Source organism: Sus scrofa, chromosome 1 (genome assembly GCF_000003025.6).
Source record: "Sus scrofa isolate TJ Tabasco breed Duroc chromosome 1, Sscrofa11.1, whole genome shotgun sequence".
Lineage (NCBI taxonomy): Eukaryota > Metazoa > Chordata > Mammalia > Artiodactyla > Suidae > Sus > Sus scrofa.
Window position 1 is genome coordinate 260,623,601 of NC_010443.5, and position 25,028 is coordinate 260,648,628.

Here is a 25,028-nt window from a genome sequence, read left to right on the forward strand (position 1 = left end):
ACAAGAAAATATTTTTAAGTCTTCAGCCATTAGGAAAACGTAAATTTAAAACGACTACACACCTATTAGAATAGCTAAAAAGTTTTTGTAATGTGTAATAGCAAATGCTGATGAAGAAGGAGAACAAATGGAACTCTCATACTCTGCTGATGGGAATGCAAAATAGCACAAACAGTTTGGAAGTTCCTCACCAGAAAACTACACTTACCACATGACTCAGCGATTCCAGTCCTAGGTCATTATCCTAGAGAAACAAAAACCTATGTCCACAAAAAAACTTATATACAAATGTTTACTGCAGCTTTATTAATAACCACCAAAATAACCGCCAAATGTTCTTCAAAGGGTGAATGAATAAAGCATACATCCTTACGATAGACTAACACGCCACCATGGTGATACAGACAATAGTATGAATGAATTTCAAAGATACTATAGTGAGGGAAAGAAGCGAGCCTCAAAAGATTACATCCTGTATGATTCCATTTATATGACATCTGGAAAAAGAAAATTATAGGAACTGAGAACAGGATTAGCTGCCAGAGGTTTGGGGTGAAGAGTCTGACCACAAAGAGTCAACACATGGGCATTTTTTGGCATTATGGAACTATTCTACATTCCGATCGCGGTGACAGTCACATGAGCCTAGAACTGTACACGCATATACCAAAAAAGTTTTTTAATATACTCTTATTATGACAAAGCTTACAAAGGAGTATACATTTGTCAAAACTCAGCCAACACTTAAAAGTGGTGTCTTATTTTATGTAAATTATATCTCAATACAGCTGATTTAAAAATAAGCAAAATAAAATAGAGCAAAATATTAACAGTTGTACTTGAACACTAATACATCCTCCTAAATACAGGCTCACTGGGATGTTTTTCTGCATTTTTAAAAGTAATTGGCAATAGTACATAATACTCTCTTTAATAAACTTTTTAATACTTCTATGACTGATAAAAGAAAATGATAACCATATTCTCCATTAAGTATATTTCAAACTGGCTGCCCTTGGCCTCTTGTTAACACTTAAGGTTTCAATTTTGTGGCTAAGAACAGCACAAGAAACAATTGGTAGGTTCATTAAAGCCTCCTTTTAAATGTTTTAAGGAAACAGCACATAAAACATTCATTCAAACAAAAAAGCCAGATGCTTCCTATAAAGAGAAACCTTATTCTATTACTCGACTACCAATAAAATATTTATGGAGGTTGTTTAGAATGCCCACATTGTGTGCTGCTAAAATTCTCAGCAACACTTGAAAGAATATTTGTCCTATTTATAGGTAAAGAAGTTTTTTAAAAAATGAAAGAAAGGTAAATAAGCCTTCAGAAGGTCACTGCAAACGCCAGACAAACCCAGATGAATAAAATGAAATACAGGCACCATCTTTTCGGCAACAATGCCAGTCTCTCTCTCCATTTAATACCACTTCCTCATCAAGTTTCCGCTGACTACCCCACATCAGACTGGACTGGGGTCCTTCTAAATGTTCTACACACTCTCTGCTTTCTCCATCACAGCAATCTCACTGCCTTGTGCCAGCTGGGTTATTTGCCTTTCTACCCAACCCACCCTTCAGAGATGGGGAACCATGTCCTCTTGCGCATTCTAGTCTAAAACATAAGAGATGATCACTACACCCCCAATGGCCAGAAGGATGGAAACATTTAAGAATTTCCTGAAGGCGACGTGATGCAAGGCAAGACCCACAGCCTTCAGAGGCAGACAGACCTGGTTAACATCACTCCATTGTTTTGGGGGTTTTTTCCATTAGTCTTAGAATACAGCTTCCTGCCATGGCCACAGAAGTTGTGTGATCTGGCTCCGCCTCATCATGTAGCACCCTCTCCCCTGCTCCCAATGTTCCAGCCTCCCTGGCCTCTCTCTGGTCATCAAATAAGCCAGGGCCCTGTCTACCTGCCCAGCAATGCCTGCAGCACTTGCCAGGGAGGCTTAGCCTGAGCCTTCCCATCTCAACCCAAATGTCACGGCCCAGAGAGACCCTTCCTAACGACCCCATCTAAAGCAGGCCCCTTCTCTACCACCTCCACCAAGTCACTCTAACACGTAACTCTGACTTTCTCGCTAGAGATTGTCCAATCTGTAGTCATCTTATTTACTCACACATGTATTATTTATCATCATGCTTGTTATAAAAACATAACCCACTTCTTGAGGGCAAGACCGTATAATCTATCTGCTCATGGCTGTTTCCCCTTGAGTTTTAGCAGTGTCTGGTATACAACAGATGCTCAATCAACATTTGTTAAATGAGTGAGTAAACTAAAGAATGAATATAATCCAGACTACCTTACTAGATGTATGACCTTAGTCAAGTTCATTTTTCTGTGTGCCTCAGTTCCTTTATCTACAAAAAACTGGGATTTTAGGAGTTTCCTGGTGGCCCGGCTCAGGTTCGATCCCTGGCCCAGGAACTTCCACATGCTGTGGGCATGGCCAAAAAAGTGGGATTTTTAATAATGCCTATTTCAGAAAGCTATTATAAGGATTAAAAGAAATTAATTGGGATGTTAATATTGTGCCTAGCACAGCATAAGAACTTAAAACACATTCTCTTCATCTGTACTTGAAATGAGTTTAAGAAATGAAAGAAAAAAAAAAACTTGAATGGAAAAACTGAAAACAGCTTACCATCAGCAGGAATAAATACCTCAAAATATAACCCCCTCCCAAAAAATACATAATATAGAACTCACCAAATATGACTTAGAAACATAATGCTCAGAAGTAACTTAATGCAAGAGCTGTGCTTGCCACATTCCAGCCCTTGCAACTCCAGCGTGACTGTGGAAGTGCAGCCATCTGAAATGGGAACCGGCCAACAGGATCATGGGGTGGAGCTCTCAGGACCTGGAGCAGGTCCCCAGCTCAGCAGTGGGACAGAGTTTGAAGGAGCTGCTAGTCAGTCATTCTGGCTTCCTCCCACTCCTTCCCCCTCCCATTGCCACCCCGACACAAACCCCACCCACAAACCCGACCCCTACTCCCTGGCCGAGAGCACCATTAAAAAGGGAAGAAAAACAAAAGTCAACAACATAAAAAGGAATCCAGGCCATTCCGACCAGGCTACCTCAACTGACCTCCCAGCAAGGTGCCTCCCTCTGGAGGTCAGTGACCAGCCAGAGCCTGGGTCTCCAGAGCTGAGGCTCACCCACCAGATCACCTTTCAACTCCAGGCAGCGAGAACTAAAAGCAAGAGCCCTGGGGGAGTCAGCGGCATCGGAGCTGGACTGACCTCCCAATGCTGTCACTTATGAGCTGAGGAATCTTGGGAAAATTATTTAACATCTTTGAGCCACTGTCGGCTCAACTAGAAAATGAGGATAAAAGTCAGCGCCTCACAGGGGCGTTGTGACAACGCAGTGAGCTAAAGCACCTGGCAGAGTCTGACTCTGAGCAGGCAGTGTATACAGGATGATTTTCAAAAGAATCCATTTCTCGCTCAAACCCTCCACATGCAGATCTCTGGGCCACCACCAATTTTTTAATCCTCTTTGAAAGTCTAAAAATTGTTAGACCACTCAACCTAGACATCATAAAAACCATGCACTCTTGCTGCCCAGAGTTCATCTCTGGTAAACAATCTAGCATATGAGATAAGTCAGCCAGCAGCAGCTAAGTGAGGTTAGTAAATGAGGAAGACACTCTGGAATTAGCTTCTGAGTCCAATACTCTCCCCAGCGTGCTCAACTCATCCAGAAAACTGTTACTAGGCAAACAACTACTTACTAACAAACGATACTGGAGCAACGAGAGAAGTTTAAAACTGAACCCTAAACAACACTTGGAGTATAACTACCTTTCAAACTCAACTCGTTTTTTATACTCTTTTTGGCCTTTGCTCACAAATACACTTTTTTTTTGTAAAATTGTAACATAAGTGAATTTGTATAATCCATTGCTTTCCCCAACAGATCTTAAATATTTTCATGTTGCTACAGAATTCACATAATTAGCACTTAAAATGACTGCACTAAATCCCACTGAATTGATTCAGAGTCAATTATTTAACCATTTCTCTCTGGAGCGTTTACAGATTCAGTGTGCTTTTGTGGAAAACCAAGGGCTTTACAACCAGAAAGACAAGGTTTGCACTTTGCCTTCCAGTTTCTCAGTCACACTAAGCTCAAGGGCACATCATTTAATCTCTCCAAACTCAGCTTCCTCATCTGTGAAACACCTTCGTCACAAGCTTGGTGCAACAAGCCAAAGAGATGGCAAATAAAAAATATAATTTCCTTGTTTCTAATTTCTGATAATTATACACAATGTGGAAACACCTTCATGCAGAGAGCTTTTTCATTCCACTGGGTTGTTTCCTTAGAATAAATTCCCCAAAATGGACTACTGGGCTCAAGCGCAATATTATCTTTTTTTTCTTTCAGGGCTGCACCTGCAGCAAATGGAAGTCCCAGTCTAGGGGTTGAATCAGAGCTGCAGCTGCCAACCTCCACCACAGCCACAGCAACATGGGATAAGTCAGCTGTGTCTGTGACCTACACTATTGTTCATGGCAACGCCAGATCCTTAACCCACTGATCGAGGCCAGGGATTGAACCTACATCTTCATGGACATTAGCTGGGTCTGTCACCACTGAGCCACAATGGGAACTCCAAGAGTAATAGTACCTTTATGACCATCAACTTCTCTTCCCAAATGGCCTTCAGAAAGACTGTAAAAATTGCCACTGCCCAGCCCGCCATCTGGCCATTTCTTTAGAGGGCATGGTGGGGACATGCGGAGGTATGAGGCCTCAGGGCCTTCAGTCCAGCTTGCAGAAGGCCATCCTACCATATGAATTAACCTCTGCACTTAACATGCAGCAGACGCCCCCACCAGCCAAAGGCCAAACTTGATTCCCAAGGCCCTTGGCACTGCCGGGCCCCCACCTTCTGCAAAGCCAGCACCACAGAGAGTGGCAGTAACACCCACTCCGCCAGCTCCAGACTTATCCTCAACCACTTCCACTGATCTGCACCCCACATGACTCCTGTTCTCCTACCTTGTTCTAAATGCACCTCTGTTCTCTTCCTCGGCCTTCCTTTGCCCTCATCACTGACCGCTCTCCTAAGATTCTGGGGGCCTGATATGCTCCCACCCCGATTACAAGCTCTACCTCCCTCCAGCTACACTATCTCCAGCCACACTGTCTCCAGCTACTTGGTGAACAATAATAGCAGCCGCCAGCCCCATCTACTTAGGGCCTGCGATCCCAGGCACTGTCCTGGAGTATGTATTGAATTCTTACCACCACCCTGGGAGATTAACATTACTTTTCCCATTTCACAGATAAGGCAACCAAAATTCGCAGGTTTCATATCTTATACAGGGTCACGCTTTCATTTTACACACAGGTATTTACTAAGTGTCTGTCTGTCATGTCATGCCAAGAATCATGTTGCTCAGCGGGGTGCTGAGTACTAGGGACAGAGTAGAGGAGACACATGTTAAGCAACCACACCAATAAAATACTAAAATATGTAATTACAAACGGTCAGAAGATCCATGGTGAGAGTTCCCAGATGGCCTAGCAGTTAAGGATCCAGCGTTGTCACTGCTATGGCTCAGGTCACTGCTGCAGCTTAGGTCACTGCTGTGGTGCAGGTTCAATCCCTGGCCCAGGAACTTCTGCATGCCACAGGCGAGGCCAAAAAAAAAAAAAAAATCCATGGTGGAAAACACTGGGTGCCACAGCAATGCCAGATCCAAGCCTCGTCTGTGACCTACACCATAGCTCACAGCAACACTGGATCCTTAACCCACTGAGCAAGGCCAGGGATCAAACCTGCATCCTCATGGATACTAGTCAGGTTTGTTACCGCTGAACCACAACAGGAACTCCTACAGGAGGTTCTAAAAGTACCTAAACAAGGTCACAGGTCAGTGACAGGCCCAGACCTAAAACTTGACTCTAGTCATTTCAAAGTACATCTCGTATCCATGTACCACAGAGCTTCTGAAGCTTCAGGGCCATATAAACAGGGCAGGGGTGAAGGTTAGGGGAGCTGTTCTCTGGTAATAAGTAACTCACCACGTAGAGGTTACAGAGCAAATCTGAAGATACGAACCTCCTAGCCAAACCACAGATAAAACATTAAATTTGACCATCTGACACAACACTGTAAATCGACTATACTTTAATTTTTTTAAAAAAAAACCTGGGGAGTTCCCGTGGTGGCGTAGTGGTTAACGAATCTGACTGGGAACCATGAGGTTGCAGGTTCATCCCTGCCTTGCTCAGTGGGTTAACGATCCGGCGTTGCCGTGAGCTGTGGTGTAGGTCGAAGATGGGGCTCGGATCCTGCGCTGCTGTGGCTCTGGCGTAGGCCAGCGGCTATAGCTGCAATTTGACCCCTAGCCTGGGAACCTCCATATGCCACGGGAGCGGCCCAAGAAAAAGGCAAAAAGACAAAAAAAAAAAAAAAAAAAAAAAACACCTAAAAAGACTAAAAATAAAATAAATTTGGGAGTTCCCATTGTGGTCAGCAGTAACAAACCCAACTAGTATCCATGAGGATACAGGTTCATCCCTGGCCTCGATCAGTGGGTTAAGAATCCAGTGTTGCCGTGAGCTGTGGTATAGGTTGCAGACGTGGCTTGGATCCGCATTGCTGTGGCTGTGGTGTAGGCTGGTGGCTACAGCTCCAATTTGACCCCTAGCCTGGGAACTTCCATATGCCACAGGTACAGCCCTAAAAAGACAAAAAATTTTTTGACCAACTGCCTCAGCTGAGACCAAGGCTTTTCAACAAAAGGAATAAGGACCTTGATACAAGAACACCAGTGCCTTAGAGTAGGAAGCTTTGGATCAAGAGCAGTAGCATTTACCCAAGAAAACAACCACATAACTGTACAAAGACACAACACCAGGATGCTCATCATAGCTTTGTCTGTAACAGTGCAAAATTAAAAAACGATCTGGAATGTCACACAGTAAGAGAAGAGGTAAATTATGGGTCCTTTTAATCCCTTTTAATACAGGTCTTTATGAACCGTAGACAGTTATTAAAACATACGATGCACCTATGTAAACAGAGATGGACAGCTACCTGTGTCACTCTGTCAGGAAGGTTACAGTAAAAGCCAGAATTAAACGTTTCTATAAAGAGAGAAAGACAGCTACCTGGACTGGACGTGCTGAACCAGATTCTGGGTCTCCTCACTTACTCGAAATATTATGAGAGACTCACATTGAGAGAGAGAGACAGAAGGACGGAGGGAAAGGGGGTGGGGAGGGAGACAGAGAGAGAGACAAGGAGACGGGGGCGGGGGAGGAGACAGAGGGAGAGAGGGAGACAGAGCGAGAGAGAGGGGGAGACAGAAGGAAGGAGGAGGGAGGGAAGAGGCTGTGGTCTCCAGAAGAGGTGACGCTGGATGAGCACTGTCCTTTACCAAACACTGCCTCAGCCAGGCCTCCTCCAGTGGGGGAGCTCCCTACGGCATTATCATCCAGAAAGGACCAACGAGACAGGCTCCCACTGAAAATCAAACTGAGTTGCCAACCTCCTCCTGGAAGGCCTTCCGTACAGGCATGATACCTCAGCAAATGAAGGTATTAGACGGTGGGTCACCAGTTTGAACCCACAAGAAGGCATGTGGTTTTCACCTGTTAGAAGAAGACCTGCACAGCGTGTAAAAGAAGGACCTACTGTGCCAGAGGCCCAGGTTCAAAGCCCAGTTCAGGGCCTGAGTCCTCACGTGGCAAATGAAGGGCCTAGATGAGCCAACTCCGGGGGTTCCTCTAAGCTCCACAGTTCTTTCTTCCCACAATCCCTGGACCTCGGTCCTCAGCTCAAGCATCGTCCTGTCCCCACACCCCCACACACACAGCCACCAACCCCACTCCCTCCTGGCCATCGCCAGCTTGGTTGATCTTTTGAAGCACGATTCCAGGCATTTTCCTCCTCAAATTAAAACCCATCACTGCCTCCCCTTCACCTTTGGGACAAAACTCAAACAAAGCAGTGTAACTAACATGCAAGAACCTGCAGAATCTGACCCCTGCCTGCTCCATGGCCTCACTCTTAGCGCCACGCCTCCAGCCTCCTTCCAGCCAAAGGGAACTTGCACTTCCCCACCCTCAGTGCACCCTGTCCTGCCTCTCTCTACACGTGACATGGTCTTTATGCCTGGGGTGCTCTCCCAGTCCTCTCACCTCGGCTAACCCTGACTTGTCCTGATGACCCAACTCAAGAACACCTCCTCCAGGGAGGTTGCCCTGAGTCCCCCAGGCCAGGTTCAGGTCCCTCCTCTGTGCCCCTCAGCACCTGTACTTAACCTCTATCACTGCACTGTTTTCCTATCCATCTCCCTAACTAGACTAAGTCTCTTTGACAGGGAGACTTACTAGGTCGTAATCTACTGCAAATTCCCTAGGCCCTGGACAGCCTGGCACAGGGCATAAATTTGAAAATGTCCACTGATAAGCAGGTAAACTCTAAGAAAAACCAAGAGGCCTGTATTTTGCTAGGCCTTAGCTAATAGTCCCTGATGTCAGATATCCATCATCCAAGACTAGAATAGGAGGAATCATGAGTTTCTCCTTTAAATCAAAAGTATTCTAGTCCCCTCTTTAATATCCACGCTGACTTTAAAATTAGCATTAGATGCCAATAACATTTCCTATAGGCATCCCATCACAGAAATCATGCATTTAGTAACTCAGACCAGATGAAAATTTTCAGTGACTTATAAAGACCTGAAAGGGAGACACTGAGAACAGGGTGGTCATTTCAATTTCAACTGCAGAATTTGCTCTTGAAAATGATACAATAAAAAATATTAATGCCATAAAAACCTTACAGCAGCCAAAGGACCACAGTCACAAAGAAAAAAACATAAATCCTAAAACATACTGGTAGAGATGGCTCTCCCTCTATTTTCAAGAAAATCAGCCTTTGGGTCATCAATAACACATCTGAGCAAGGGAAAGCTGAATCATACAGCAGATCAGGGGGAAAAAAAAACAACAATAAACATCACAATAAGGAGAAATAGGTAACAACAGAATGTACACTGTGCTAGGCACACATGCCTCACATATACTCACTCAATCCTCACAATAGGCCTGTGAAGTAGAAACCATTACCATGCCCACTTTAAGACAAAGAAAGTACAGAGAGTTAAGTGACTAGCCCAAGGTCACCCTGCAGAAGTGGGCAAGCAGGCAGTCTGGATCCAGAGGTCCTTAGCAGCACAGACTGCCTCTGAAAACAGCTTTACTACATCACATTCCTTCGGCCTGTATTTCTCCTACCTATAAGAAAGTGGGCTGGAGGAGTTCCCTTGTGGCCAGCGGGCTAAAGATCTGGCATTGTCACTGCTGCGGCTCTGGTTATAGCTGTGGCATAGGTTTGATTAGCCTAGGAACTTCCATATGCCACAGGCTCAGCCAGAGAGAGAGAGAGAGAGAGAGAGAAAGAAGGAAGGAAGGAAAGTTAGTTGGATTTAATTCTAAGATTTCTCCCAGTTCAAAAGGCAGACAAAAAAATGTGAAGCCAAAATTCTAAGATTCTGTTATATTTTTCCATCTAGAAATAAAATTCAAAACTGTGCCGTTCGAAATTTAAATAACTCTGTATCTTATAGAGCTGCTTGAATATTAAAGTAATATGTATGAAGAGCTTAACACTTAAAGTTCCCAGCTCAGAGCCAGAGCTCAATAAACAGTAGCTATTATTACTCTTATGATAAAACAGGAACAACCATTTAATAGTAGAGCACATTTTAATTATACACGATGTAGAATAATCAAATCTCATTTGTTTGAGGCCCCAGACCCCACAGCATAGATCAGGTTGTACAGCTGAAATTATAACAACTCAAAGCTCAGAAATTACTTGTTTCCATTAGAGATCTGACAAGTCATTTCTTCAATTGGTCACTGGTGGTTTGCAGATAACTATTAGCAGTAATGAGTATCCTAAATTAAATCCAGAGACAGCATCGTTCCATTCGAGAAAGACAAGTGGGGAGAGAGAAACGTGATTGTGGAACGTCCTTCCCTCTGCCTGTCTTCCGTCTTCTCGTCGATAAATATCTCCCCTGTCTGGCAGAGTATGGATTTCACAGGGGTACAAACGAAGAAGGGCCTAATTCTTCCCGTGACAAATGAGCAGGTAACTTGTTAAGGGGAACTGGAATTGGGAAAATAACCTTAGTTTCCTGTTACTTGACAACAAACCCTGTCCACTAACAAATGAAAGACAGGAGACAGTAGGCATCAAAGCCAAGTCCATCACCAGCAATTCATGCTCAGACAGTTCCCACGCAGTGCTGGGTACAGGCGCTCACATTTCATTCAACAGCAATAAAGACGCAGCCTGCAAAATGCAAGGAGGTGGCACAAAGCAGTGGAAAGAACAACAGCTTTGCGGTCAGTAAAAACCTGTCGCTCAAGTCCTATGCGACTGTAAGCAAGTCTCTCCCAGGCCTAAGATTCCCATCTGTAAAATGGAGCTGAGGATTCAATGGGGATCCTAAAGGACACATCTTACAGTCCAGGAAAGCCCCTGACAAACGCTAGAGCCTCTCAAGTGTGAACATGGTAATATCCTCATGTTCAGGACACCAGAAATACCCGCAAACTCCCCAAAGCTGGAAAGTGCCGATTCCGTCAGAACCCATAACTAGCTGGCGTATACGGGGCCGACCCTGTGGGATTTAACCATTGCAGAGAGTGCCCATGATCCCAGCATCCCTAACTCTGGCGCCATCCAGTGTGGACGCTTCTCGAGAAACCCAGCTCCCTCCTGGGTCTGGCTGGACAGTGGTCACAGATGTGACTTATGAGGGGTGGTCATTTGGTTTCTGCACTTACATTTTCAAAGTCCTTCATGTTCCGTGCTCTGGTGGGAGACACCTTTTCTTCTGACACAGGCGGGAGCACTACAGAAAGGTAAAAACAGACACGGGAAACGTCATGGAACACAAACTGCACAGCATCTCTATCAGGAAAGGAAAACAAAACGACTAGCTTCCACAGTATTTTCTATCTGCTGCGATTTACAGAAAGCCCTAAGCCATCATAGTTCAAATATTTACAAATTACTAGCCAAATGTAACAAAGTAAATGGCCGAACATGAACCCAAAAAACACACGTGGTGGACTTCCCATCATGGCTCAACAGAAACGAATCTGACTAGTATCCAGGAGGATGAAGGTTCGATCCCTGGCCTCGCTCAGTGGGTTAAGGATCCGGCACTGCCGTGAGCTGTGGTGTAGGTCACAGATATGACTCAGATCTGGCATTGCCATGGCTGTGGCGTAGGCTGGCAGCTGCAGCTCTGATTCAACCGCAGCCTGGGAATCTCCGTATGCCATGGTGCGGCCCTAAAAAGACTAAACACACACACACACACACACACACACACACACACACACACACACACACACAAAACAAAACGCATGTGGCAAACAAAGTGTCCTGATATGTACTTCCTTACTGCTCCCCAAGAAACTGCTCTGCTGAGGGTATCATCTTCACGTGTGAGCAATTAAAACTAAGCATGTCTAACTGACTTGACAGCAGGGGTTGGCAAACTTTTTCTTCATGTGCCAGACGATAAATATTTTAGGCTTTGCAGGCCATGCACAAAGCCTCAAATCTGTCACAACCACTCGACACAAAAACAGCCACAGACAATTCAAAAACAAAGAAGTTGTGTTCCAATAAAATTTTATTTTCAAAAGCAGGCAGTGGGTCGGAAACTGCCGACCCCTGCTTTAGAATGATTAAAGGCTTTGCCAATACCCACAGAGGCCTTAATTCAACAGACATTTATTACACCCCAACTCGGGGCCAAGCACCACGCGAGGCGCTGGGAAAGCAAGGGTTGCAAGAGACACCAATCCTGCACCCAAGGGGCTCCCGATCTGGTAGACAAGACAAGCTGTTAACAAAGGGCCTCGGGCTGCACCAGCACTTGGGGCTGGTTGAGGAAACGTGTGCTGAGTGAATGAAGGAACTCGCTCTTCCAACAGGTACGCACTGAGGGCCTGCTCTCTGCGAGGCACCATTCTAGAAACAGAACAGCCTTGAAAGAGGAGACAGACATGAAACCAAACAACAGGCAATTACACAGTATGTTCAAAGGCGAGAAATGCTATGGAGAGAAACACAGTGGGTGAGGAAAGGAAGTATCAATACCCAGGGCAGGGTGAGGACTGCAGCTTTGAATAAGGTGGTTCAGCTGAGGAAGGGCTCACAGCTGGGTGACCGCTGGGCAGGCCTGGAGAAGAACTGGGGGTGGGCCTGACCAGGGTAGGAGCCCAGAGGCCAGTGGACAGGAGAGCAGTAACAAAGGGAAGGGCAGGACAGGGGGTGCATGAGGGGCCGGAAGGCAGACCGTGTGGGCCCTGGGAGGCCCTTCTCAGGATACCCAGGAGCCTCCAGAAGGCACCAAGCTAAGGAGTAACAGGATGGGACTTAGGTTTCCACAGGCTCCCACTGGCTGCCTCGCTGAGAACAAATTAAAAGGTGCTTAAAGAGAAACCAAGAGACCACTTTGGAAAATGCTGGGAGAATCCAGGCCAGGGGCCCTGGCAGCTTCGACCAGGGAGGTGGGTAAGAAGTGGTCTGATGCTGGGTACTTGAAACGAGGTGAAATGAGATACCTAAGGTTCAGAGAGGAAAACGCGCCTAAGACGCCTGGGGAGAGCCAAGAAGGCTGAGGACACAGGTTCGATCCCTGACCTTGCTCATCCGGTGTTGCTGTGAGCTGTGGTGTTGGGCGCAAACACGACGCGAATCTCACATTGCTGTGGCTGTGGTGTAGGCCGGCAGCTATAGCTCCGATTTGATCCCCAGCCTGGGAACTTCCATGTGCCACAGGTGCAGCCTTAAAAAGGAAAAAAAAAAAGGAAGGAAGGAAGGAAGGAGGCAGGCAGGCTCCAGAACCAGGCAGGGCAGACTGTGCAGGGCCCTGTGCACCAGACCAAGGGCAAAGAGGTTTGCCTTCCTGTTTCTCAAACAGGCCTCGGCTTTACCTGTGTTTGTGTCCCCACCTAGGTCCTACTCATTCATTTTTTGGCTTCTTTTTTTTTTAGGGCTGCACCCAAGGCATATGGAGTTCCCCAGGCTAGGGGTCAAATCAGAGCTGTAGCTGCTGGCCTACACCACAGCCACAGCAATGCAAGATCTGAGCCGCATCTGCGACCTACACCACAGCTCGAAGCAGTGCCAGATCCTCAACCCACTGAGCAAGGCCAGGGATCAAACCCGTGTCCTCATGGATGCTATTCGGGTTCATTAACCACTGGGCCGCAACGGGAACTCTGGTCCTACTCTTCAGCCTCAGCTCCAATTCAGCCTCTTGGGAAACCCCTGCCTGCCCGCCCCACTTCCTTCACCCTCTCACCCTCACTCACCTCCCCTTTCACTTCCTCACTAGTAACACTGATCATATGAGCTATCCTGGTAACTCTTTGTTTAACTGTCTGCCTTCCAGGCTTGATCATAACCATGGTCAAGGTTGAATCCCAGTGCTGAGCCCTGATCCTGGCACGGAGCAGATGTAAATAAAAGTTTAATTAAGGAGCAAGCCGATCACTCTTCTGCTCCTAACTGCCTGTCGGCAGGAAGAAGAGAAACCAGAACTGCCGGATTTTGTGTTTAAAGTAAAAGTTGACGGGTTCAAAAGGAAAACCTGAAGGTGGTCTATAAGTGAGACTATTCTCCAGAAATAAACCTTGTGAAACATACATTATTCTAGAAACTTCTTCCTGGAGTTGCCTCTGTGACACAGTGGGTTAAGGATCCAGCATTGCTATAGCTGTGGCGTAGGTTGCAGCTGCAGCTCCAATTTGATCCCTGTCTCTGGAACTTCCACATGCTATGGGTGTGGCCAAAAAAATATAAAAAATAAAAACTTCTTCCTTCTGCATATAATATCATCACTTTGGAGAAGGAAAAAAAAACCACACAAGTCAAAACATCTCTAAGATATTTCAACAAGGCAAATTATTAACACTTCCCACAGATACTTATGACAGCATCCTTTTTTTTTTTTTTTTTCAGAAGGTATGAAGCACGCTTAGCAAAAACCAAACTGCAAAACAGAAAGTCTCCTCATAATCCAGCTTCAACACAGCAGACTGCTTATTTACTCAGCGCCGGCTCCTGTGGTCTAACCAACTATTTGTCTCCAAAGGGCAGGCCCGTGTAGGAATGCTGGGCCTCAGCCGGCAAGTGGAATCCAGCAGCCTGCCAGGAAGGTCTTGGCACCCTCAAGTTTGGACAGCAGCCCTCCAGGGCCTCCAGCCACTCGGCAGCAGAAACCAGCAGATCCTCTGTACCTGCCCGAGTCACCAACTCAACATCCGGCCCCTACCTGGATCGGCAAACACCGGCTGAGCCCCTACAAGCTTGGTAACGAGAAATAAAACTCATGAAATATGGCCTAAAGGACGTGAATTCCTCCAGCCCAGTGTTTACTAAAGGAGGTCAAGGGCAGGTCAACACGTACATAAATCACTGAGCACATCCTGGGAGCACCAAGCCCTTAAAGCTCTGACCAAGCTCAAGGCCTCAAGGCCCTCCTGGCCTATCATCTACTTCCCTTGGTCTTACTCAGCAGAATGCCTGGCTGTGTGCACTTACCGCCATTTCCCAAACCAACAGCCGGGCTGGTGCCATCCAGGTCATCTGGTAAACTGGGAACCAGGGCACTAGGAGAGAACATGTGTGATGAGAGGAGTCAGAGTTTGAACAGCAGAGACTATCAGCCTTCCTGGACTGCATAGGACGGTCACCAGGCCACGGCCAGCAAGGGACACTGCCCCTGAGAGGCATGCAGTGCAGGGGTTAAGAACTTGGGCCTTGGGGCTGAGTTCTCACGCTAACACCTAAGAGCTGAGTAAGGTGGGTCAGTCATTCAGTCATTCATCAAGTGTACTCTGTGCCACAGATGTGCTAGGCGCAGAGGCACCATGCCAAATATAAGCTTCTGAGTGTCACTTTCTTAATCCCTTACATGGGGACACCACCCTCCACCTGTAAAGATCAAATGAGTTATTAGATCATAAGTGCTCAATAAATGGCCTCTATTGTTTTTGCCATTACTATTATTATCAATATCAATATGCCAATCACAACCAAAAATTAAGCTTCTAAGAATCCCGCACCAATTCAGATGCTTTAAGAATAGCAAACAAAAATGCAAAATTTGGGAGTTCCCATCGTGGCTCAGTGGTTAACAAATCCAACTAGGAACCATAAGGTTGGGGGTTGGATCTCTGGCCTCGCTCAGTGGGTTAAGGATCTGGCATTGCCGTGAGCTGTGGTGTAGGTCAAAGATGCCGCATAGATTCCACATTGCTGTGGTTGTGGCGTAGGCCGGCGGCTACAGCTCCGATTAGAGCCCTAGCCTGGAAACCTCCTTATGCTGCAGGTATGGCCCTAGAAAAGACAAAAAGACAAAAAAAAAAAAAAAAAAAAAAAAGTAAAATTCACTGATCCAAGAAGTTTTACGGGTTGGACTATAAAGATAGGTTTAGTGAGAATCTAGAGACATGGACAGAAAACTAAACCATCACAGGAGGTGTGGTGCAACACAAAACTCCCTTCCCAGGAGTCTGCCACATACCTCTCCCAGCCTTACTTCCTTCATCTGTAAAAGGAGAATGGCAGCTACTTCATAGAGTAATTGGCAATTAAACAAGACACCAAGTAACCAGCAAGTACCTGGCATTATTGTGAGACTCCATAAATGGGAGCAAAATACACTCGTCACCTTGAAACATACAATACTCTAGAACTTACCAAAGATTTGCCATCCTGAGAACTGCCCGATTCCCTGAGGGTCCGTGCAGTTTTTCAAAGGAAGGCGCTAAGGCCCAGATAATTTCAGTGGCCAAGCCAGAGTCTCACAGCAGTTAAGCAGAGAACCAAGTCCAGGATCCAAGCCTTTAATGTCTAACCCCCAATAACACTTCCCATTCCCAAGCTGTAAACCAGGAGGTGACAGAAGCTCAGCTGGACTTCTTGGCAATTTGCCCTTTCCATTCCTCTAAATGTTAATCCCTTCTGCTCTGAGGACAACTTTGCAGTGGGAACAGTCCTTCAGGATCAGAACCAGGCAAAAAAACTGGATATCATAAAATTCCAACATTAGGAAGTTCCCACCATGGCTCAGCGGAAATGAATCTGACTAGCATCCATGAAGACACAGGTTCAATCCCTGGCCTCGCTCAATGGGTTAAGGATCCGGTGTCTCCATGAGCCATGATATAGACTGCAGACATGGCTCGGATCTGGTGTTGCAGTGGCTGTGGTGTAGGCCAGCAGCTACAGCTCCAATTAGACCCCTAGCCAGGGAACCTCCATATGCCCTAAAAAGACAAAAAATAAAATAAAATTCCAACATCAAGAAAATGATTATATAAAATGTGTCTGCTCTGAGGATAACTAAAAATAAATAAATAAATAAAAACCACTTAGGTAGAATATGTCCTCAATTGCAAAAAAAAAAACCCTGTACACTAAGTCACCTCAAATCCTTCTTGGAAACTAGGTGGGCTACAAATATATATAATAAGACAAATGAAATATTAAAACTTATACTTCAAAGGGAAATGAAAGATATTTTCCTTTTTAATTTTCTACAATTCTCAATTTCTTCCACTAAGTATCACGACAAGGACAAACTCCATTTTCTAAACTGAATTTTAAAAATATTTAAATTGAGGGAGCGCCTGTTGTGACTCAGCATAACAAACCCAACTAGTATCCAATGAGGGCCCGGGTTCGAAACCTGGCCTCACTCAGTGGGTCATGGATCCGGCGTTGCTGTGAGCAGTGGTGTAGGTGAGACACGGCTCAGATCTGGCATTGCTGTGGCTGTGGTACAGGCTGGCAGCTGCAGCTCCAATTCGACTCCTAGCCCAAGAACTTCCACATGCCACAGGTGTGGCCCTAAAAAGCAAAAAAAAATTAAAATCAAGTTCAACCAGCACCCTTTGCAGATGCTGGCCCAGTGGCCCAAATCACACACCAGGTTACTGGTCAAGCTTAGCCTACAGTCTGTTCTCTACACTGCCAAGTCTGTGGTTCTCTCCACCACAGCCATTAACGTCCTACCGATTGGAGGAAATGGCCTGTCAATTACTCAAGCCAAGATCACAGTGGAAAACCACGTGGCAGGTAAAGCCAAAGAATTTAGTCTTAGACAAGTTTCCAACAGGCAAAGAGTGAAGTTTGAAAAATGATATTTGACGCCAAAACTCTTAGAATAAACCACAGTTTAATGCAGAAATTCCAGCCTAGTTCCCGCCAAATTTCCACTTGGGCTTTACATGCCCACTTTTTTTTTTTTTTTTTTTTTGCTTTTTTAGGGCCGCACCCGCGGCATATGGAGGTTCCCAGGCTAGGGGTCAAATTGGACCTGCAGCCACTGGCCTACACCACAGCCAGAGCAACTCAGGATCTGAGCCATATCCTCAAACTACCCTGCAGCTCACAGCAACTCGGATCCTAAACACACTGAGCAAAGCCAGGGAATGAACCTGCGTCCTCATGGATATTAGTCAGGTTCTTAACCCACCGAGCCCCAGTGGAAACTCCTGTTATATATTCTTAATGAGAGAAACATGTATGTAAATACAAAACAGACAAGCTTAAAGTTTCCTTGATTATTCCTCACTCCCATCTTGGTCTCTTTTTAAGAGGTACCTGCTCTTGTCAGCAAAACATTCCAGATCTTTCTCTCTGTATGTAACTGTAGATATGATTCTGCAGCATCTTTTCCTCCTTAACATGTCCTAAAGATGCTTTCATAGCAGTATAAATAGATCGACCTCAGTGTTTGTAACTCCTACAAAGCTTTCTACAGCAGCATTTTTCTTTTTTTTTCTTTTCAGGGCAACATCCGAGACACATGGAGGTTCCCAGGCTAGGGGTCCAATCGGAGCTACAGCTGCTGGCCTACACCGCAGCCACACAGGATCCTTAACCCACTGAGTGAGGCCAGGGATCAAACACAACCTCATGGTTCCTAGTCAGATTCATTTCCTCTTCACCTCCATGGGAACCCCAAAAGCAGTGTTTTTCAATCTTTATTGACCCCCAGCTCCTCGAAGGAAATATGTTAACCTTCATTCTTGAAATCTTTCAATTCTATTCTATTTTTTCTTATTCTAGTTACACCCTACTAAATTGAATTTCATGAGTTGCCATTGGGTCACGGTCTGAAAAATACTTGCAAAAGGATGTGTATTTACCAGATCCCTTGATGGTAATTCAATTTGTTTCCAAGTTGTTCCTTTTACAAACAATGCTGGATCTCCTTACACAGGTCTCACTGTGAGCATGCCTAAGGAATTCCCTAGATAGACAGATAATAAGAAGTAGAATTGCTCGGTCTAAACACATTCATATTTTTTGAATGGGCAAAGGATTTGAAAATATACAAATGGCTAATAAACACATGAAAAAATGTTTAACATCATTAGTCATTACAGAAACGCAAATCAGTATCACAATGAGATACCATGTCACATCCCCAAGGATGGCTATAATCAAAGACAGGCAATAAAAGGTACTGACAAGGCAATGGAGAAATAAGAACCCTCATACACTGCTGCTAAGAGTGTAAAATGATGCAGCTACTTTGGAAAAGAGCTGGGCAGTTCCTCAAAATGTTAAACACACAGAATTACCATAGAACCCAGCAACTCTACTCCCAGAGAAATGAAAATTTATGTCCACACCAAAACTTGTACACAAATAAATGTTTATAGCAACATTATTCACAACAGCCGAAACAGCAGGAACCCAGATGTCATCTACCAATGAATGAATAAACAAATGTGGGACGTGTATATAACAAACACTATTCAGCCACAGAAAGGAATGAAGTACTAATATATGCTACAACATAGATGTACCTCACCAAAGACCACATACTATAAAATCCCATCTATATGAAATGTCCAGAATAGGCAAATCTATAGACAACAAGGGGGACTGTAGTTGCCGAGGGCTGAGGGCAAGTAGCAGGAGGAGGAACAGGGAGTGCTATAGATTGAATGTTTGTGTGCCTCTGGAATTCATACAATGAAACCCCATCTCCACCCCCAAGGGATGGTACTAGGAAGTGGGTAATTAAGATCAGATGAGGTCAGGAGGGTGGAGTGCTCCTAATGGAATTAGTGCCCTTAAGGGTTACCAGGTACCTGGCTTCCTCTCTCTGCTCTCCATCAAATGAAGAAACAATGAGAGGCAGGCAATTTGCAACCAGGAAGAGAGTCCTCACCAGAACCTGACCGTGCTGGCACCCTCATCTCTGACCTCCAGCCTCCAGAACTGTAAGAAATAAATTCCTGTTGTCTATAATCCCCCAGTCTACAGGGTTTTTTGTTACAGTGGCCCAAGCTAAGACAAGGAGTGACTGCTAACGTTAATGAGCACAGGGTTTCTTTTTTGGATAATCAAAATGTTCTCAAATTAAATTATGGTGATGGTTGTACAACTATGAAAATATACTTAAAAAATCACTGAATAGTATATTTTAAATGGGTGAAATTTATATTTTGTAAATCTGTTAAAAAAAAAAACCCCACAAGGCATATTTTTAATACCAAACTGTGTTCCAAGACGACTGTACTAGCTGACACTCCGTTGTGCACTTTTTCACATGTAATTACAAAGCAGCACTTCACTACTAGATCTGGAGCCTATACTCATGGCGTTTATCTTTTCAAACAGAGATTGAACAAAATTGATAAATTCAACAAATATGTGTTGAGCCTCTAGCATGTGCCAGAAACGGTTCTAGGTCTAAAGATCCAGTGGGAAAGAAGCCAGACGTGCTCCCTGCCCTCACTGAACTCACACTGGCAACAGGGAGCACCTACTCAAACTTCAGAGCCTAGGAGGACCCCTGGTCCAAGGTCGGCCTTGGATTAAGCTTTCAAGCCGTCACCAGAAATTTCATTCCACCATCCTCTTTTTGGACCCCCTGCTACAAAATCCACAAAGGCGCTCTTTGCCTGAGAAGGTGCAAAGTGGGTACAAACTTATAGGAAACATTTTTCTTTGGTCTGCCCCTGACCAGACAGCACACAATTAATGGCCATGTGCTAGAGGAACCCACAGATGAACATGCCTGGGCCAGCCCTGAGGAAGCTCACAAGGAGAGGCAGAATTCTGGGCATGGAAACAAAGGGGTGAACCCAGGGCTGTGGGCACGGAGGACTTTGTCCGGGAAACAGTACAACATGGTAACAGTAAAACAAAAAGAGCTAGCGTTTAACATACTCCCCAGTCGGTGTTAGACATTTAATATACACATCCTTGCTCCATCCACAGTCACTCAATAAAACAGGTATTATCACTGAAGAGAACCGAGGATTAGAAGGGTTAGGGAAATTACTCAAGCAATCCAGCGAGGGACCAGTGGTTGCAGGATTCAGACGCAGGCGTACAAAGCCCAGGTTCTTTCAACACCATCAGGTGGGACCTAACGAAGGGCCTTAGGTTGGAGGAGGTTCCAGGGGCCTGGATCTGGGCCTCAATCTCACCAGGCTGGAGCGCTCTGGGGCACCCACAGGGGATCAGGTTTGGAGAGAATGACACACACTGACCTAATTCAACAAAAGTCCAAGGACAAATGCAACTGCAGTTTAGTCTCTAAAACTGGGGCTTGGAAATTAACGAGCAGAAGAGTGCTCATATCAGCATGAAAGAAATTTTATCCCAGGGATTTTTCTCTTCCACTATGACAACCCGATAAAAAAGCTGTCTCTCTCAGGACATTTCTGCCACTCTTTAAGGGCCAGTTCATGTACCAGCCACTCCATAAAATGCTCCCAGAATCCTCTCAGAACTGATTCAGAGAACTAGCTGGAAGGCAGGACAGGATGCTGAGAGCCAGGCTTTGGAATCTATAGGCCTAGCTCAACCGTTCACTTCAGCTCTCTGAACCTCAGTGTCCTCACCTGTAAAGGGGAATAAAACTGTCACCTCACCAGATCACGGTTTACTCAGCGATTTAACATAGAGATACTGAGCCCCTACTATGAGCCAGATACCAACCAGGCTTGGAACTCAGGTTACAAAGATAGTCAAAACACAGCCCCTGCTCTCACATAGGTCATTGTCTAATCTGGCAGACAAACAAGTTAGCAGTGTTACCTGCAGTAGCCAATACTGCGCTACCAGCCACATGGACCTATAGAGCACCTGAAAAGTGGTTAATCCAATTGAGAAGGGCTATAAGCACAAAACACCTACTGGGCTTCAAAGACTTAGCAAGATAAAAAGGAATGTAAAATATCTCATTAATAAGTTTTTGTTTCCAAGTTAGAATGATAATATACGGAAACAGTGTGTTAAATAAAACATGTTGTTAACATTAATGTCACCAGTTTCTTTTTACCTTTTTAATGTGGCTATGAGAAAATTTTAAACTAAATACATGGCTCAGGTTATATTCTGATTGGACAGTACTAGTCAATCAAATCCAGTGATGTCAACAGGGCTGTGTTGGGCGAGTGAGGGCGGGGCTAGAGGAGTAGAGAGGACCCAGGTGGGCGTGGGGGGATGTCAGTGAAGGTCTCCTGGCAGTGACATCTAAATTGAGACCTGAAAAATAATAAGGCAAAGGGAAGGAGGGAGGGCAATCCAGGCCACAGAACAGCAAGTGGGCACAGACTCAGCAGTGGGAAACGAACAAGGCAGAGTATTCATAACAGTCTGGCAGCCAAAAAGTGAAGAGCTTGGGGAGCAGACAGGGAAGGGAGAGGGAGGACAGGAGAGGTTAGTGACGTAGATGGGGATAGATTAAAAAGGACCTCAGAAGGACTTCCCATTGTGGCTCAGTGGTAGCGAAATGACTGGTATCCATAAGGACATAGGTTTGATCCTTGGCCCTGTTCAGTGGGTTAAAGATCTGGTGTTGCCATGAGCCGTGGTGTAGGTCACAGATGAGGCTCAGATCTGGCGTTGCTGTGGCTGTGGTGTAGTCCGGCAGCTGCAGCTCCAATTCGACCCTAACCTGGGAACTTCCATATGCCGCAGGTGCAGCCCTAAAAAAAATAAAAAATAAAAAAAAAAAAAGAAGGACCTGCAAAGCTAGATTAAAGCGCTTCCTCCCGAGGGCAGTGAGGAGCCAAGGAGGGTCGGATGCAGGAGTAAGAAATCAGTTACCAGGAGTGTATGCAGCACCTGGGTCCTGCAACAGCAGGGAGAGGAGGGAAGGGAGAATATCTGATGCTCTGCTGAGCTTCTGCTCTGAAGGAAAAGCTGGGTGAAACCCTCTTAACTCACCCATTTTACACTTGAGGAAAACTGAGACTCACAAGTAAGTGACTCGCCCAAGGTGAGTCTCCTTGCCTCACCTTAATGGCAAGGAGAAGCATTAAACACATAAAGCAGCAAATATAATCATCAGATTTGGAGTTTAAAAAAAGCTTTCAGGAGTTCCCTGATGGCTCAGCAAGTTAAGGATCCAGTATTGTCACTGCTGTGGCATGGGTTCAATCCCTGGCCTGGGAACTTCCATAGGCTTCCCTCCGCATCACTCCCCCCCACCCCCACCCCCGCCACCCTGCAAAAAGAGCTTTCAAGCTGTGGTATAAAGGGCTATCAGTGGGGTGAAGGAAATCAGGACAATCCAGGTGAAAGGTGGTACCCCAATATATTGGGCCAGTGGCAGGAAGATGAAGAGAAAGGAACATGACCTCAGAGCCCACTTAGCAGGAGCCACAAAGAAACTTGCTCTGTGCGTGATACACAGTAGGTTCTCCATAAACAAAGTAACCATTTGTCCAGGTTTGCCCAAGATAAGACCTGTTTATGCCAGCTTCCCAGGCATAAACATTCATTGTGCCCATTTCACTGTTAGAAGCATCCAGATCTACACAACACAGAACATGTCACCCTTTCAATTTGTCTCTGTTTACTAAAAGCAGCAGCCTGTCCCTAGCAGAGCTGGATAAACACAGATTCTCAGTTAGGCATCTCCTCCGGGTCCTTCTACCAACTCCTCAACCAGGAGCCCAGGACCACCAAAGGGCCCCAACCCTGGAGCAGGTAGCAGTGCTGGGTTCTGTCAGGCCTCTCTACCAGGAAAGACCCCTGCCCCACCAGCAATGTGGATACCCACTGCCTCTTGGGACAGGCCCACTGGGAGGCCACACTCAGGTATTATTCCTCAATTTGTATTACTGTCAATAATGATGATGATGATGACAATGACAAAAGAACCTTTTTTTTTTTTTTTTTTTTTTTTTTTGCCTTTTTGCCATTTCTTGGGCCGCTCCCACGGCACATGGAGCTTCCCAGGCTAGGGGTCCAATCGGAGCTGTAGCCACCAGCCTATGCCAGAGCCACAGCAATGCAGGATCCAAGCCGCATCTGTGACCTACACCACAGCTCACGGCAACGCCGGATCTTTTAACCCACTGAGCAAGGTCAGGGATTGAACCCACAACCTCATGGTTCCTAAGTCGGATTCGCTAACCACTGAGCCACAACGGTAACTCCAAGAACTATTTTTTAAGCCCTGATTTTGTGCCAGGCACTACACTTGCCAAGCAAATTGCTGGGTGAGCATCTTCTCTTTTAATCTTCACCCCAGCTCTGTTGGATGGCTATCACTACCAGCAGCATTTTAGAGATGGCAAAGTAGGTGAAGCCACTTCACAAAGGTCATACACAGTTAGTTTAAAGAGCTGGATTTTAATTCAGTTCTTTTTCACTCCAACCAAGGTTCATAACCACTGCACTCCATACCAGAGTCTTGGTGGCCACTAGGTGACCCCGACAAACAAATTCTGGACAGACCAACTACACTTCCCATAACGAACGCAATACCCCAAATCAGAAAGAACCATCAAATACCCTCAAGGTCCCCGCCCCTCAACCAACCCCACTAATGACACACTCCAAGAGGTCCCCCATCTCCTGCTCTTTGAAAGAACGCCGTATCTGCCCCCACCTCCTCTTCAAAGTATGTTCCGAAATACGAGATGTGGGCGTGGGGCAGGTGGGGACCTCCAAGAACCGACACTCAGTATCAGTGGGCGGGGCCCCAAAGAGATCCTCTCCTCAAAAAATCCATCCCACACAATGCCCATGTCCGGAACCCTCCAACACCCTCTTCCTCAAGAACATGCCCCAAGTCTCAGACGGCGTGAACCCCATCAAGTGGAACCCCGCCCGACTGCCGAGAACCCCCAAAGCCCGGGCCGCACCTGCAGCCGCTGAGCGTCCCGTGGAGGGTGACGTCCTCTTCCAAAACCGAGTCCATCACGGACACAAAGGAGGTGGTGGCGTTGGTGTCTGGCGGCGGCGCCACTGATTCCCCCCGCAGTAGCTACCAGGCCGGCTCCCCAGGTCCCCGCCCCCTCCAACCTAGCTCTTGTTAGGACTCTGGCGGCGCCGCTGGAATTCAAACCGCAGCTGCCGCCATGTTTCCCGGCGCTTCTTCCTACGGAAAAGAGGCGGGGTGACCGAGGCGCGCGCGGTGAAGCCGACCGGCGGGGGCCCGAGGCCGGGCAGGGAAGGCGGGCTGCCGCCATCTTAACTAAGGGCAGAGGGTCTGCACTTAGGCCAGCAAGACTAAAGGAAAGAGAGTTCGGTAACCATTTTTAGTGAGGGCGCTCGGGCCGAGACCAGGGCAAGCGCCATCTTTGTTGAGGGCTGAACAGTTCTTGGGCCGTTAATTTGAGCGGGAGATGGGAATCCAGTCTCTCAGGAACCCTCGGAGTTCCTAAATAGGTGCATATTTTTCTAGAGTAATGTCGCCGAACCTTAGGTCTGGGCATTCCAAAGGCTTCCACCTTGACATGAAACAGATAATTTCGCTTTAAAAAATCCTACCTGCAGAATCCCAACTCAAGCAGTAATTTGCACACTTAGTTTGAAACAAATGAGCTCATCCCTATAAGCCTAGTGGTCTGGGATACTCCCTCTCCAGTGTCTCATCTAGGGGTCCTTTATCACCTTTAGGGCTCAAATGCACTGAAGGTCAGTAAACTGAGGCCCACGGAGAGGAAA

The 25,028-nt window shown here is 46.0% G+C and overlaps 1 protein-coding gene across 1 annotated transcript in view; it reads right to left on the reverse strand.

The window, feature by feature from the left end:
• Positions 1-24,470, reverse strand: part of CDK5RAP2 (CDK5 regulatory subunit associated protein 2) — a 182,262-nt gene extending 157,792 nt beyond the window's left edge. The window contains 3 exon segments of the mRNA XM_021068104.1: positions 10,850-10,917; positions 14,631-14,698; positions 24,224-24,470. Coding sequence (XP_020923763.1) covers positions 10,850-10,917; positions 14,631-14,698; positions 24,224-24,279 — 192 coding nt within the window. The 5' untranslated portion in view covers positions 24,280-24,470.